Source organism: Rhamphochromis longiceps, linkage group LG16 (genome assembly GCF_057381845.1).
Source record: "Rhamphochromis longiceps isolate RC_006_pf linkage group LG16, R_longiceps_female_GT1.1, whole genome shotgun sequence".
Lineage (NCBI taxonomy): Eukaryota > Metazoa > Chordata > Actinopteri > Cichliformes > Cichlidae > Rhamphochromis > Rhamphochromis longiceps.
Genome location: NC_140572.1, coordinates 36,056,241 through 36,071,638, shown reverse-complemented (window position 1 = coordinate 36,071,638; position 15,398 = coordinate 36,056,241). Strand labels below are relative to the sequence as shown.

The following is a 15,398-nucleotide window of genomic DNA, read 5'->3' as shown; positions in this document are numbered from 1 at the left end:
GAAGCGAGCAGCAGCCGCTGCGGGTGTAGCTGCTGCTTCACCCAGGAGGATGTTCTCTGGACTCGGCTGCAGCCTCAGCACTATTTTACATTCTGCCTGCAGGACACTTGTCTCCTTCCCATCCTTTTATTAATTAGCAGGGCATGCTGTGGCATATGAAAGCAGAGTGATGGAAGTAAGAGCCGGTGGCTCAGAGCAGCCACTGATCAGGTTTTCCTTACGGTTTGAATCTTTTCCATTCTCTCTTCTTCACAATGCAGTCAGCGCCTATGAATTATGCACGAGACTGACTTTTTTTTAATATTCAGACAGTTCAGGGCAAGTTATTAACAGAATCAGTTCTTGACAAGAGCGGAACTTAATTAAAAATGTGTTTATTATTTGTGGGGAGAGAAAAAAGCAGCACAACAGAGGCTGCCGCGCCTGCCTTTGAAATGCAAATCTTCGCTGAGGCGCCCGTTATGGAACCAGATGAGCAGTTTTTCAGGCTGCAAGTCTACAAACAGTTTTTGTTTTTTGGGTTTTTAAAGATGTTTTTTGGAGTGGCCCAGTTTATCCCTTTTGCATAACCAAGACTTCTTAATAGCCCAAGGGAGCTCTTGCTCGTTAATGCTATTGTTTTATAAGTTTGTCCCCAAAGTTCCAATTTGTAAGTTAATGTTTGGATAACAAATCGAGAGCCAGGTTAGTTTCCACTGCAGCGAATGCTTATCGCTCCATCCTGACCTCTGAACCCCTTTGAAGACACCCACGCCCATCACAGTGCATTTATCCTGCAATCAGGGCTGTTTCCTTTTGTGTGTCATCAGCGGAGGCGAAGCAAACCCCCAAAGCCAGCTGAATTATTCCACCAGTCAAATCTTATGAAAGGAAAACAACCTCTACACAACCACGGCTGCTTTCCAAACTCTAAACAGATCACACCCCAACACTCTGAGGTGCGACCACCCCATCCCGTCCCCTCTGTAACACTCTGTGCTTCTCTCTGTCAGATGTGGTTGAAGCCCATGAAGCGAGGCGACATTCCTGAGAGGATGTGTTATCTGGCGCCCGTCTACAAGACGAGCGAGCGACGTGGCACCCTGTCCACCACTGGACACTCCACCAATTATGTCATCGCCATGACACTCAACTCCAACGTTCCTGCGGAGCACTGGATCAGAAGAGGGGTCGCTCTACTCTGCCAGCTCAGCTCGTAGTCTCAGCTTTGGCTTACGTCTGGATTTGTTTTACACTCTGACGTGTAATTAAAAAAAATCGGGAACAGAAACCGACGCAGGCTCTCTGGGCTTTTTTTCAGAATGTTACAAACCTGCAACGCCAAAAAATGACACCAATAATCATCCACAAAACACACAAGAGCACGTGTCGTACACAATGTCAGTGCCACGATGCATCAGCTGGACGACATCAGTGAGGCTGGTCGAGCTCCTGTAAAGGACCTCTTCACGCTGCACTGGATAATAACACAAACCACAATCTTCTCCTAAACGTAACCAAGCTTATTATAGTTAAATAAAACTACAACCAGATATCAAAAATAAACATTAGTTAACTGTTGTGAATTTGGAAAACTAAAATGACTTAAAATATGGAGGTAATACATTTGGTTTTAGTACCAGTTAAAACATTAAAACTTGCTGATGAGGGGCTGATGGACACATTTCTTCAGGCTTTGAGTGTCTACAAGACCAAGAAGACATATGCCCTCCACACAATATCATAATCATTACAAAGTCTGACAGTGATCTAACAGAATAAAAACTAAACTCAGCATGGTTCTGCCGGAGGTTTCTTACTGTTAAAAGGAAGTTCTTCCCACAGTCGCCAAAGTTCTTGCTCATAATGAGTGATACTGTTGGGTTTTCTCTGCAAGTATTATTCTAGGGTTTACTTTACAATATGAAGTGTCTTGAGGCGACCGTTGTGATTTGCCGCTGTGTAACTAAAATTGAATTGAAAATTGAAAACTGTAATAACACTGAACGTCAAAAAGTCGTTTCTTAACACCGAAACTTGACCAGTGAAAACCAGCAAATCCACCATAGAGACAAAAGCTGCACTCATACTTGTTTAACCTTAATTTACTTCACTGTCACCCCTCAAACCTCCTGATCTCAACTCCTTATAGGATTCTTAGCCCCAATAGTCCTGATCCAGATACCTGACACTGTGCAATAGCAGCATCGGACAGATACATGCGAACCCTGGAATAAAATCACAGCTTTTCTAATGAACAGGGCATTGACTCAGCTGCACAGTCTGTTTGGTTTCTTCACAGATCCATCTTCTGGGTCACTCATTTACAAACCAGCTTCAGCAGATAAAGTGAGGGGAGGATTGGCAGGAGTGCTGCCAACAGGGTTTCTCAGCTCTCTTCCGCCAATTTGTGCCGGTGTGGATAAATGTGAGAGCCAGAGCGCAGTTTGACGGGTTTAACAAGCAATTATTACGCATTAGCTCGAGCAGATGTTCAGGTGATATATGTAAGAAGGAAACTGTGGTGGACAGAAGGTCTGTGGACTACATCTGCCAATCACCGGTGAATTTGTTGTGGTAAATATAAGAGACAGGCACCGAGGGGCAAGATTATGGCAGAACCATCAAAGATCAGGAGTCCACGAAGTTTCCAGAGTTTATTTTCCTTCTGTAGGGGAGAATGTACAGACAGGCAAAAAGCAAGGATATCACATTTTGCATTTTATATCCAGGTCACTAAACAAATATACACAGAGCAAAGCAAATATGATCATGGTCTTTCTGCCTGAGAAACAGTGAGGAAACTTTGGGCGATGTGTCACAAAGTCTTACTGAGCACTCGACAGGGAGGTAAATGTTTAAATTATTTAAAAAAAGAAAACAGTCTCTATTGGAGGAAAACAATCAAATAGATGTAAACTTATATTTTAAAAAGGGGGAAATAATAAGCTTCATTTGATTCTGAATTAAAATACATTCAGGTCCCATTGCACTAAAATTCCATGTGAACATAAGATGAAATAATAAAACACTTGTACAAAGAATAACCGTGCAGATAATAAGACGACTGTGGTCACGACATAATCTGCTTCAAAATAATAAAAAAAAAAGGCTTGTAACACCGTCACAATACACCCTGGACAACCTCCCATGATCTTCACACAGTTCATTTAAAAAGGAACAAAAGTTTTCACCGTTTTTACTCTTGCAGTACAAAGAATAAAAACACCCAACACGTCTGTACCGCTTCACTCATGATTCAGTCAGATCGGTGAGACTCATGACGATTTACAGCCAGTTAAGACAGACGATGGATGTCACACAGTGACAGGATAACTGAAGTCTGCGTGCTCCAGCAGCTGAAGCCAGGATTGGTAGCTTTAGCATGTGAGCCACAGAGCAGCCAATGGAATGTCGGGGTGGGCGGGATGATTGGTGGCATCAAGCACCAGCCGCTGAAAATCCACACTGTGGCAGGTTTGGGCACAGCCAGCACAGTGACTACACATGGTTGGAAAAATACTCCCATTAAATAACCTTTGTGCTGTGGATCGATAACCTGGTTAATCGATTACTAGAAGTGCTGGGATGTTTAGAAGCACTGGAGTGTACTGCTCTTTGCGTCATCTGTCACAGATTGTCAGGAATTCATTCTTCAAACAACACTTTTAGCAGGAAGAATTTTTAGCTTCAACTTTTAGCTGCACAACAAGTGACGCTAGACAGACCTCATGTATTTACAGATGTATGTCTCATCAGTGAAGATGAGACAACTGAACCTCCTACCATAACTACAGACCAGTTTGGTCCAATGGGACAAAGCACCTTTCATGAACTCAAAGAGGCACCCTAAATAAAAATCGAGTAAACTACAACACTTGTTATGAAGATAAAAATAAGTTTAATTCACATTTTGAAGTCGGTGACTCTCAAAGAGGCCTAAGTAAGAAACGTTCTCATTTAGCTGGAGATAGTTAGACCCTTACAGCACAAAGTTGGCTGGACGTTTGCAGCATTTGGTTCCCAAAGTAGACAAAAAGAAAACACTGATTACTGTAAATGCTAGTGTGTAAAGGCTTTGGCAGCTGTTAGCAGCAGCTGTCAGTAACCCTTTTCAGACACGCTTTAAAAAAAAAAAAAAACAACAACTTTCATTTACAGGATCTGAATGTTCCCAATTTAGTTTTTAGATGCACTCCTTTGATGACTTTAGTCACATTGGCTTTGCGTGTATTTGCATCTACTCCCACTAAGAAACATTTGGGTTGGCGGTCTGATGCTTGCTGGTGGGAAACGGCCACGTTGTGACGGTGGCGTCATGTTACATCCCACCAGCAGCAGTAAAAACATTAAAAATCTCTAAAAACAGTTTTTGTCTCAATTATAACATAACTATTCAAAGCACTGAAGAAGAAGAAACCTATGTTTGAATTACAGAATACTCTCACTTGTTACCTATCCCATGTCTGAAAAGGGCTACTACAAACTACAAAGGTTTAGTAGTCTTAAAAAAAATTAGGCGGTAAAACATAATTCTAAGGGCAAAACTAAAGTTAATGGCAGCAAAAATAAAATAAAAACTGAGTAATTAAGACAATCTCCTACACACAAACAGCTGAATTCTTTTCTGTTTTGATACTGCAGCTTAAAACTGCCAGCGTGTTTTGCAGGTGAAGCAACACCAGCTAAAATAGTTTATTCCACAGGTGGGGCCGGGCCGGGCGTCGCTTTTAGGGCACTGTGCGATGCAGCTGTGGAGCTGCTCCAGTGGCCGGGGCTTGGCACGACGGCGTTTGATACACGACGTGATCACATAAGACAGCGACGATGGATGGCAGGTGAAACACACACCACAGATGTACGCAGCACAGCTGACAGGACACAGCACAGAGGGGATGAGAGACGAGGACACGGGGAGGTGTACGACGACAACACACTAACAACAGGTGATGATGGATAGGCGGCGAGCTGCTGAGCCGTGACAGCTGCCTCTCTGTATGAACACACGCCCTGCACCACCTCACTATCTACATTATTTTATTCTTTTAAACGTTCAGAACAGAGGAGGTGTATCCTGGTTGGGGCATAGCTTTGCTCCTCCGTCACTCTGCCTCTTTATGTTTCACGGGGAGCAGACAGATTGGAACTGACGGAGGAGAAGTGATGGAGGAGCAGAGTATAAACACCACTACCAGAGTCATGAGATATGCATAAGCTACCGCAGCATGTTTGGAATGGAGGCACAGGCCATGAACGAGACACGTTGCATGCAAGACCGGGCCGTTACATTGCAAACAGAGCAAGTGAAGGCCAAGAACAACACTGATACATCCAGCTCTCCCCTCCTTCTGCTTCCTCTGTCCTCCACTAGAAGCCAAAATCGAAAACAATGCGGTCTTCGAAGATGGCGATGAGCAGCATGATGCCGAACCCAGTCAGCATGCCCAGGTTCTGCAGGATAAAGTGTCCCAGCTGGCACCGCTTGTGGTCCTCACTGTCCCCGTGAAGCATTTCTGGCAGCTATAAAAGAGACAAAGTAACCAGTTGGGATAAGACTCAGACTTTCTGGGATTAGCATTGCAGATCAGGAGGCAACGAGAATACGAGCGACTGCCCGTGTGTGGGAGAGGAGACGGAGTCGGGGGACAATTATCACTCTGGGGCTGTGGAGCGCGCTCAGCCAACTCACCATATCCACCAGAGCCACATAAAGGAACATGCCAGCTGTGATGGCGAAGATCCAGTTGGTGACACTGTGCGTGTACTGGCCCACCGCGGTGCCAATCAGCATGCCAACGTAGGCCATGAGGGCGGACAGCAGATTGTAGACAATAGCCTGCTTCACCGACATCCCGGCTTTCAGCAGCACCGCAAAGTCACCTGTTGGCCAGAAGACACACTTGTTTAAACAACCAACACACACACACACACACACACACACAGTGTGTGAGGTAAAAGCAGAATGACAGCTGTATGTCTGACTTCTGTTTACCGTCTGAAGAGTGACATGCTCTTTGTGGAGTACGAACTCCTCGGTGAGCAGCGAGGCTCACTTCATGTAGTTTTATTTATTTTTCCGGTTTATTCCATGACTCACTTTGCCTTCAGTGATGAGGTGAGCTTGTTCTAAACAAACCTTCCCACACGCATCCAACCACCACCACTTTCTGTCTTCACATAGGTGGAGGAAAAAAAACCCAGAGCCGCACTTCATATACTTATGATTACATATGCATGCAGTAGCCTCTCTACCCTCTTCAATCATCGCCGGGGCCAAATGCGAGAAGAGGCCCGAGTCTCAGCGGAAACGCCCTGGATTTGGAGAGAGAGATGAATACTGAGAAGGGGGGTGGCCTACATTTCCTGCGCCGTGTAACAAGCGGCCTCTTTTCCTCGCTAATTACCACAATGAATATATTACCACTCTGCTCTCATCCATCAATCAACCCCGGAGAAAAGAGGAGAGAACTTAACAGACGGTCCACGCACACCTCGCTTCACTGGCATTTTTTTTGTCAGCCCCCCTCTTCAACTTTTCCTACTTCCCCCTCCTGTTCCAAACCGTCAGACACTCAGACACGCCTGCTGCCACCTCATCTACCGCAATTAACACACCCATCACTGCCAATTAGTTTCACTCTGGGTGGTTAAAGAACCCTTATAATCATCATCTTTTCCATCCAGCTGCCAGTCGGGGGACAGTCTTTGTGTTGAGGAGGAGCTGAGAGGTGCACTTGTCAAACTGCTGCGTTTGTCTGACAAGCTGCCCGACGGGGGTGAAGGCACGACAGCGAGCGCTGCTGAAGAAACGGGCACCGAATCAACAGGAAATGTGAAATTACGCGGGGACAAAGGGACCGAGCTCGCATATCTCCACATACCGCTCGAGACGGTGCTGCAGCAGTTAGCCATCTGGAAACTTAAAATAGAGAAAGGATTTTTAAAAATCCTTTCTCTATGTGTTCTTTATTTTTTTTAATCTATCTATCTATCTATCTATCTAGATCTATCTAGACATCTATATAGAGATATAGATAGATCTATCTCTCTAGATATAGAGATAGATATATATGCTGATTTTTTTATTTTTGCAGACGGTCATTAACTGGTACTTTCTGCTAAGCGCTTTAATATTACAGACTCAAAAGCCTGTTTCTTCTCCTTTACTCATTTCCCCTCTAAAACACAACAATAAGAGAACAGGGTGCTCTTGATCAACACAAGGGGAGGGGGCAGCCAGACAAACCTAGGTTATTATTCACCAGTTCACACGCAGCGGTAATTGACACTAGTCTATTCATCAAGAACACAAACGAGGCAATGACGCTGCAGCACAATGAGACACATCATCAGTACTGATCTGCTGTGGACGGGCCCATTGTCTGTCTTCTTTGCCCCATCCTCTTCCTCTCTCTATAAACAAACCGGCAGAGGAGAGCACTGCGGCGTTATTTACAAAAAAAACAAGCATGCCTGAACAAAGCTGTTCACTGCTGCTGAATCACACGGCTCCTCAGAGGAGGATAGCTGAATGCAAACGAGAGCACCGGCAGCTGTATTGAACAGCGTGTGCCAGGCTCAGTATATCATCTGCTCTGACAGATATTGGCGAATCATCTCAGTGCCGTCGTGTGAAAGCACGAGGCGGTGATTTAGACGCTGATTATCATTACGGGAACCAAAGCCTCCACAAAACAGCTTTGTTCCACTTGTTGAATAAATGAAGCGTGCAGTGTCTTGTGTGTAATGAGTAAATGAGTTGCTTTTGACAGTTTTATTTATTTTATCCCCCCTTCACAGTGTCTTAGTGCACGTACCGAGTTCATGAGGTAATTCGTGGCAGAAAACAGCCACTGATGTGCTGATGCCACCTGTCAGGTTTGCACTGAACGCAGCGCCTGTAGAGTTCAAAGTGTCAGAGAAAAGAGGAAGAAACAGACCATTAGAGGAAACTACAGACTGCTGGGCATCTACCAGTTAAATATTAATCTTCTGCCAAAAGACTGCTGGTTCAAGCTTCAAGCTTGGTATATAAAAAAAAAAACAAAACCAAAAACTGTTTTGCGGGAGACCAACAGCACCGTGTTTCCAGACTTCAGACTTAACATAGACCCATTAGGCCTTATTTTCTGTCAGACATGTGCCGTTACATGACTGGATGTTAATATTAAATGACTAAAGTGAAGAATTTCATCTATTTAAAAGTGATCTCAGATCTAAAAGCTCAAGCTTTTATAAACTCTAAAACTAAAAGCTCGAGAGACAGATATGGGAGCTGGGAGTGATGTCATGCCCAACCGGACTGCATTCCAGCATAGTCCTCACTGCTTTCCTCATCTAATGGGCATCATTTGGAAAACTGCTGGTATTTCAGTCTCTGCTTTCAGTGCCACTGGATTTAAATCCTGTATACTGGTGAGTTACAAAATCGTGGTACCTATGGCGAGGCCATCGCTGAAATTGTGCATGCCGTCTCCCATGATGACCATCCAGGCAATGCTGGCTATCCCAGCGTCCTTCATCTCCTGATCCGAGTGGCAGTTTCCTCCATGAGAGTGACCGTGTCCGTGCGAGTGCTTCTTGGTTTTACGTCCATTCTCCTTGGTGGGGGACTGACTGAGGTTTGCGGGTGCCAGCGGCGTCTTGTTGGTGGGAGAGTCGGGCGTCTGGAGCTCGGTGAGCTGCGTGTCGTTGTGGCTGTTGTCGCAGGAGACAGCTGTGCTGTCAGGGTCTGGCAGAGGGAGGAAATGTTAACGGGAGGACCAAAGGAGCTAAAGCTCGTAACCTGCTGTAAAGATTCACGAACAAACACTAACCTTCATTGAGCGGCTTAAGGTGGAGCCACTCTGCATCCGAGCGCCGATTTAACTTATGATCTGACAACTTCCTGCCAATCTTGCCCTCCTCATTCACCTTCTTCATGCCCTGTGAGCAACAATGCTCATTATATATATATATTTATACACATTTCTTACACTGTGTTGCTTCAAAAGAGTTTGAACAAAAGACAAAACCTAAGGCAGAAACAGAGGTTTAGCGTCTGATAACGGCCCACTCCATCACCTGCAGCTGGATCAAGGTAACTCACCCTCTGGTCTTTGTAGTGCTTAAACATGCCAATACAGTGTTCAATGATGAAGAGGAGGTAGATGCCGGCCAAGGCTGTAAGCCCCTTCCACACTCCATCAAAAGCTGTTACCATATCTTCTTCCTGGTCGGCACCATGTTTGCTGTGATCGTGCTGCCCTTGAGACTGAAGACAGGAAGAGGAGCAACAGTTGACTGAGCGACACATGACATTCACACATTCATCAGAGCAGCGTAACCTGGACTCACTAAGAGGAAACAGTTACAAAACTGTTCAGTGGAACTGACGTTTTCATGTCATCAACATAAACAAATAAACACAAATGTGACACTGTTGTACAAAAACAGATGCTATAATTCTCCACAGTATACAAGTTACACATTTAACACAGAGTTAACAGTTGCTGATTTCCTTTTCTACATAGATGTTAAGGCTGTCAAGTCTCGCGTCAGGTCAGAGGTGACATAACATTTGCAATAAATTCTCAAGATAATTTTGATTTTACTCAAAGGGTTTTTAATTCTATTCTAATAACGTTTAATATAAAGAATTTCTCTTTTCTTTGACTTCATTAAATGTCTGTTACCATTTCACAGCGATAACATCAACGTGTTAAAATTAACTCAACGAAGCCCGAACCATGAACAAACTATATCAGTATTTTTTATATGGAGCAAGCAATTTAGTTTTTTGGGGGACCAAAAAAACAAAACAAAAACACACTGATGATCTGGAGGTGTCACAACTCACAAAAACTCAGGTATCAAATATCACAATGGATGTGAATGGAAGTCGTTTGTGGTTCAGTATTTAAAAACGAAGAAACATGAAGCCACTGTTCTTCTGATTAACCCACAGAATCCACACGTTCTGGTTCGATTCATTTCCACTGACGGAGCAAGTTGTGCTTGTAGTTTTAGGCTCTTTGTCACAAAAAGGTCATTTCTGTTACCACTTTACCCACTTCCATCGATTGCACAGGGGACTTAATGAAGTCGCCGCTAAGGCACCACAAAGACATTATTCCTGTGTTTAGAAGCTGCCGTCTGTCTTTTGTACTTACGTGAGGCAGCAGGTGAAGGAGAGCGTCACCACTGAGCGTGCCCACTGCCAACGCTACCAGAAAGGTGAGCAGGAACTTGAAGCACGATTGCTTGAGGATGGGCACGAGTACGACCCCCAGCAGAGACAGCAGGCTGATGATGGTGATGGACACAAATCCCCAAATCCAGACCCACACTGGAGGAGGAAAAATAAACACAATAAATTAAATGATAAAATATGAGTATTATTTATCGGACAGCTTATTTTTTTCCCCCATTTGTTTGGTAAGGACTTTTTGTTTTAGAAAAGGTACAAAATAAACGCTTTTTTCATTTCCAGTCAAACAACGAGAGACGACACCATCAGCTGCAGCTTTATCATCACATGGCTCATGGCTGCAGGTGTTTTCCCCCACATTGTTCACACATGAAGGAAAGCATCCTCCAGAGGTTTTAAATCCATGTGTCCTTGTGATGACACACGATGCCTAAAGCAAAAAACACGAGGTGACATTTCAGCAGAATTCTTCTCGCCTCATTTTTCATTCAAGGCCAGAGTCAAGAGACGTGAAGCGCCAGAGAAAAAGTGAGAAAGGTACACTATCATTTAAACTGTCAGTCGAGCCGTCAGCCCAGGACGGTCTCAGAAGCGAGAAAAAGTTTTGTCGTCAAACACGACAAAGTGTTTAATGTGGTATGAAATTCCATGTCGCACCAAAGCTGGTCCGTGCTCTCTAAAGCGATGCTGGTCCTTCACTGCTGACATTCACCTAAAGGACATCTATTGACTGAAACACTTAGTGCATGTAATGCACATATTACAGACAATTGACTTCAGGGAGGCTATTTGAGAACCATGACACGAAACACAAACAACACTCACCAACACATTTCAGAGACTTTTTTGTTAACTATAGTTCGATGTAGCAGCTGTTTGTGAGGCCAAACAAGTTTTCCATATGACAAACTCTAGGTTTTGGTGGAGCTTCAGTCATGCATACAGCCGTATCACAGGTGACACAGAGCCAGCAGGAAAACCCGACAGGCAGACCTTCTCTCCTCTTCTATTCGGCCCCAGTTGGCGGAGCTTTTGAAGACATGATCTGAAACATGTCTTACACCTGACGGAGTGGTCTTTAAAGAGGCTGAATCAAGCTGTTACTGTACCATTACACAGCTGTGGGATTTAAAAAAAAAAAAAAAAAAAAAAAAAAAAAAAAAACACTACCAAAGACATCTCTCCCCAAGCGCCAGGCTCACTACTCAGAAACAGGAGGCTGGAGATCCTCCTGGGGAAAGTATTGTGTACAAGTGGTGTGTCTGATGCTTGTAATTAGCTTTTGGGAAGCTACTCTTTTCCTCTGAAGCCATGAAAAAAGTCAGTATTTGACTGAGGATCTGTGTGCGATGGATTTACTTGCTGACGCCCCTTTGACAGTGGAGTGAATTCAGAGCACAGGCCGAAGCTGAGCACTGAGACTCTTTGAGCCATTTGGATTCAGGCTGTAACGTGCACGACATTGTGCTGATGTTTTTTTATTCCCTCATTAATTAGACCGACTTGGGCTAAAATCCTCATAAACCTCCCAACATTACTCTCTGCAGTTTATACCCCGTAATGACGGGCATGTTGGATACAGTTCACCAACATCAATTAAAAGGTTCTCCTCTCGCTGGCTCCTTCCCTCGGCTCTCCCTGTTCACTGTGTTCCCATACAGTACTTTGTGTAACACCACGCAGCATCATCTTTTAGTTTGTTCAATTAACTCGTGCCCGCAGGACTTCAGACTACTGGAAAATGCTTCGTTTTGACATTTTATTAAAGTCTTCACAGATATATTCATCTTGGCCACAAGGCTCTGGGTGTGAACTGAAAGCCCGCCCACCTTCCATTTAAATCTTCTGTTTGTACAAGGCAGCCAATTGGATGAAAGCTGGCTTAAAAAAAAGAGAGAGAAAGAAAAAAAAGCCTTGTTTGAGATACAGACTAAACTAAAGAGCTGAACAAAGACCCAGTTTAAGATAAATAAAGATGATTTTGTTTGTGGATGGTGATCATGTAAAGCTACTCAAGCTACTAAAGGTCCCCTTTAAAAACTTTGACTCCAACGTGTTCAGAAAAGTGAACAGAAATAACTAAATCTTGCCTTTAATTCGAAATAATCCTGACATCAAAATATTTCCTCTCAAACTGGCAAAAGGGCGTGAATGACGAAGGCTTCTAACACGCCCACTTATAACATATGATCGCTCCTGGGCTCGCCATGTTTCCTCACACTGCAGGCCGTGAGTCAGCGCACAAAAATACCACAAAATGCATCTGGCGCACCCAAAGGATACCAGCCAGGGAGCATCTGACTGATCTGCACTGCCGAGATTCACCAAGGCCTCAGTGGTTTATTCATGAATCATAACATGTATATATGCATATGAATATATAAAAAAAAATAATTATGTTTTCTACCATTCTTTTCTACTTTGTTGTTCAAGGATATTTTCTTTTGGGGAGGAAGCAAAGTCAAAAATGTTTAGTTCATAGCTTTAAAGGTTCTCTTGGACCAAAGCAAAGTGTTTGCGTCCTAGTATGAGTCACTACATATGTATTTTTAATCCTACTTTATGGTAAGAATGATGGGAAAGCCTGTTTTTAAGCAACTATCAGTGATTAGAGTACAACAAAGAAGTTATTTCTCCTTCGTATGTTAAACTTCAACCTCAGTCCTGTGCAGATCGCTGCTGCAAAGAAGCAGTGAAGCATCAAGCCAGCAGCGGGCTTAGTAAAACAGGAAGGAAACGCTAATTTCAGGTAATCATACAAACAAGTTTTAAGAGTCACGTGACTTGTTGTAGGTCGGTGTTGTGTCAGCACAGCTCATATTTGTTGTGTATCCCTTCCAGCGTCTTCATGGATCTATTAGAGCTTCTTCGTTCAGTTAAAGAGAAAAGGATGCGCTGCGTTTCTGCAGAACATTTTACGCACTCTACTCCCACGAGAACCTTTGAAAAGTCAGCACTCTTTGCTCTGTCGTCTGCAGCTCACTCAAACAGTATGCTGAACCCGGCAGCGAGCGCAGCACAAGCCACGTCCTGCGTGAAAGCCCCTTGAGGCAGAAGCTGCTCAGCGATTTGACAGAAAACCAGAGAGCGACGCTGAATATCAAGACACCTCCGAACCCTCTGGAGTTTTCTGAAGGTGGAGGACTTTTCCCTGCTGAAGTGGACTTTAGTTTGATGAAGGCAGTCACAAACAGAATCGAGTCGAGCTCGTCGTCCCCTCCTTCCTTCTCTCTTAATATCACAGGACGATCGTGCCATCTGCACCTGTGCCAAGCCATACGTAGGAGTGAAAAGAAAGAATGCTTCTATTTAAAAATGGGCACAGCTTTGCAGAAGCCCACTAAATAAAATAATTAAAATAATTTTCTTTAAAATATAAATTCATCTCATTCCTGCCCCGAGGATGCTTCAAACATCAGCTTGTATTTTCAACCCCTGAAATGCTGTTTTACTTTATTTATTTTTTTTACGTAAATGTTATATACCTATGTGGTATGTGACTTTTGTTGCTATGATGCCAGGTCTCTCTTGGAAATGAGATTTTTTTACCTGGATAAATAAAGGATAAAAAAAAAAAATAAATAAAAAAAATAAAAAAAAATCTGCAGAAATGTCACTGTTACCACAATGTGGTAACAGTCACGATGCTAGCATCACGATGCTAGCCAAAAATGGACCTTTGGGATTTAAGAATCAGTCTGTGCATCATCCTGGTATTTTGGGGCATTTTAGGTATTAGTAACTGTATAATTGTTACAAACAAGAAACCCTCTATTAGTCTCTGTAAAGCACTTTGAATCACCTTGTTGTTGAATTGTGCTATACAAATAAACTTGCCTTGCCTTTATAATCACAACGGTGAGATTGATGGCCAAACCCTGATTGTTTGTTGCCAGCAGTTTTAGAAGCGTGACAGTAGAATTATAAGAGTTATTCACAGCTCAGACAACATGTTTATAAGAGCGCTCTACCTCTTGAAGCAGCAGACTACAGCTATTAGTCTCTTCAGAGCCGCTTTACTGATTCCACACATTACAAAGAGCGGCTCATCGTGAGACAAAACAGTCAATCTGTATTCAAATCTCTTCACTAACACTCACCTTATTGTTTTTATTATAACCACCATTTTCAATGTACATTATATAAGTGAAGTTTTACAGATGAATGCTTTTCTATTTGTTGCTATCATGCGGAACAACGTGTAACCCTGAGAGGCAACTGTACATCAGCCAGACAGTCCATCGCCACATCACCGCAGGTCCTTCACACTCACGCAGCTCATCTCCCTCTCTATCTCATTACCTTTATGCAGCTGTGGTTGTGTGGGCAGGTGTATGTATGTGTGTGTGCTTAGGCGTAGACATGGAGGTGGGCAGGGGGTTGCAGCAGGGCAATTTAAAGGCGGTGATAAGGGAACAGAGGAGAGAACGAAAGAGACCAACTTCTCTCCAATTACGCATCTCCTGTGAGCCACGGCTCAGAAAAATGGCCCCCGGTGTCGCTTAGGCTCTCCTAATTGGCACGGCGCAAAAAAAAGAGGGGAGTGGGGACCAGAAAGAAGTGAACTGCAAATTTTCCGAGCTCCCCCGCGGATGCCGGCAGGAGGTAAATGAGAGGCAGCTCTGCAGCTTGTGGTGACGTCTATGGTTGAATCTTGGTGCACCATTTCTGAAAATCTAGCGCCTCTAGTTTTGCACTAATGAGGAGCCGTTGCTGTCCTTTTGACTTGTTTGTGCAGTCCTCCTCGTCATCGTTACGGTTTTAAAAAATTATTATTATTATTAATGTTTTCAGGGGCGGCACACTTTGGCCTGAAGCCCGTATGGCACAGGTTTCTCCAGGAGGAAGTGTGTGCTTAACAATTAAGGCACTTTGGGAATTTCTCCAACCTCACAGCTGAACTTCAGTCCCTTTTGTCTAATTCTGTCCCCGCTGTAAACCTATCAAGTGTAAATCTGTCTTCAGTCACAAAAGCCACTCCTCTAATTAAAAGTAAATCTTATGACCCAAAGTCACTGTGATGTCTAATTTGCAGCATGTACACAAAAACAAACACACTTACACAGCAGGGGGGGGGGGGGGTCACACAAAACATGAGAACTCAAACTGAGACAGAACTCATTATGCTTTTCCCTAATTTTCTGTCATACACAAACCATTATAATGCTGGATGTTCATATTAGACTTGGCCAAAGTTTCACATAATGAGGTCAGTCTATAGACTAATCCC

At 43.7% G+C, this 15,398-nt stretch overlaps 2 protein-coding genes across 4 annotated transcripts in view; one reads left to right on the top strand and one right to left on the bottom strand.

Annotated features, from left to right (window-relative positions):
* Positions 1-1,268, top strand: part of dnah7 (dynein, axonemal, heavy chain 7) — an 87,963-nt gene extending 86,695 nt beyond the window's left edge. Inside the window, exon 66 of the mRNA XM_085384010.1 lies at positions 993-1,268. Coding sequence (XP_085240136.1) covers positions 993-1,199 — 207 coding nt within the window. The 3' untranslated portion in view covers positions 1,200-1,268. The remainder of the gene's footprint in view (positions 1-992) is intronic.
* Positions 1,269-2,623: 1,355 nt separating this feature from the next.
* The window catches only part of slc39a10 (solute carrier family 39 member 10), a 34,562-nt gene continuing 21,787 nt past the window's right edge, over positions 2,624-15,398 (bottom strand). For all 3 annotated transcript variants that reach the window (XM_085383611.1, XM_085383609.1, XM_085383610.1), the window contains 7 exons: positions 10,131-10,306; positions 9,068-9,232; positions 8,796-8,904; positions 8,417-8,710; positions 7,797-7,877; positions 5,669-5,859; positions 2,624-5,499 (listed from right to left, as the gene is read on the bottom strand). In XM_085383611.1, coding sequence (XP_085239737.1) covers positions 5,347-5,499; positions 5,669-5,859; positions 7,797-7,877; positions 8,417-8,710; positions 8,796-8,904; positions 9,068-9,232; positions 10,131-10,306 — 1,169 coding nt within the window. In that variant the 3' untranslated portion in view covers positions 2,624-5,346. The remainder of the gene's footprint in view (positions 5,500-5,668; positions 5,860-7,796; positions 7,878-8,416; positions 8,711-8,795; positions 8,905-9,067; positions 9,233-10,130; positions 10,307-15,398) is intronic.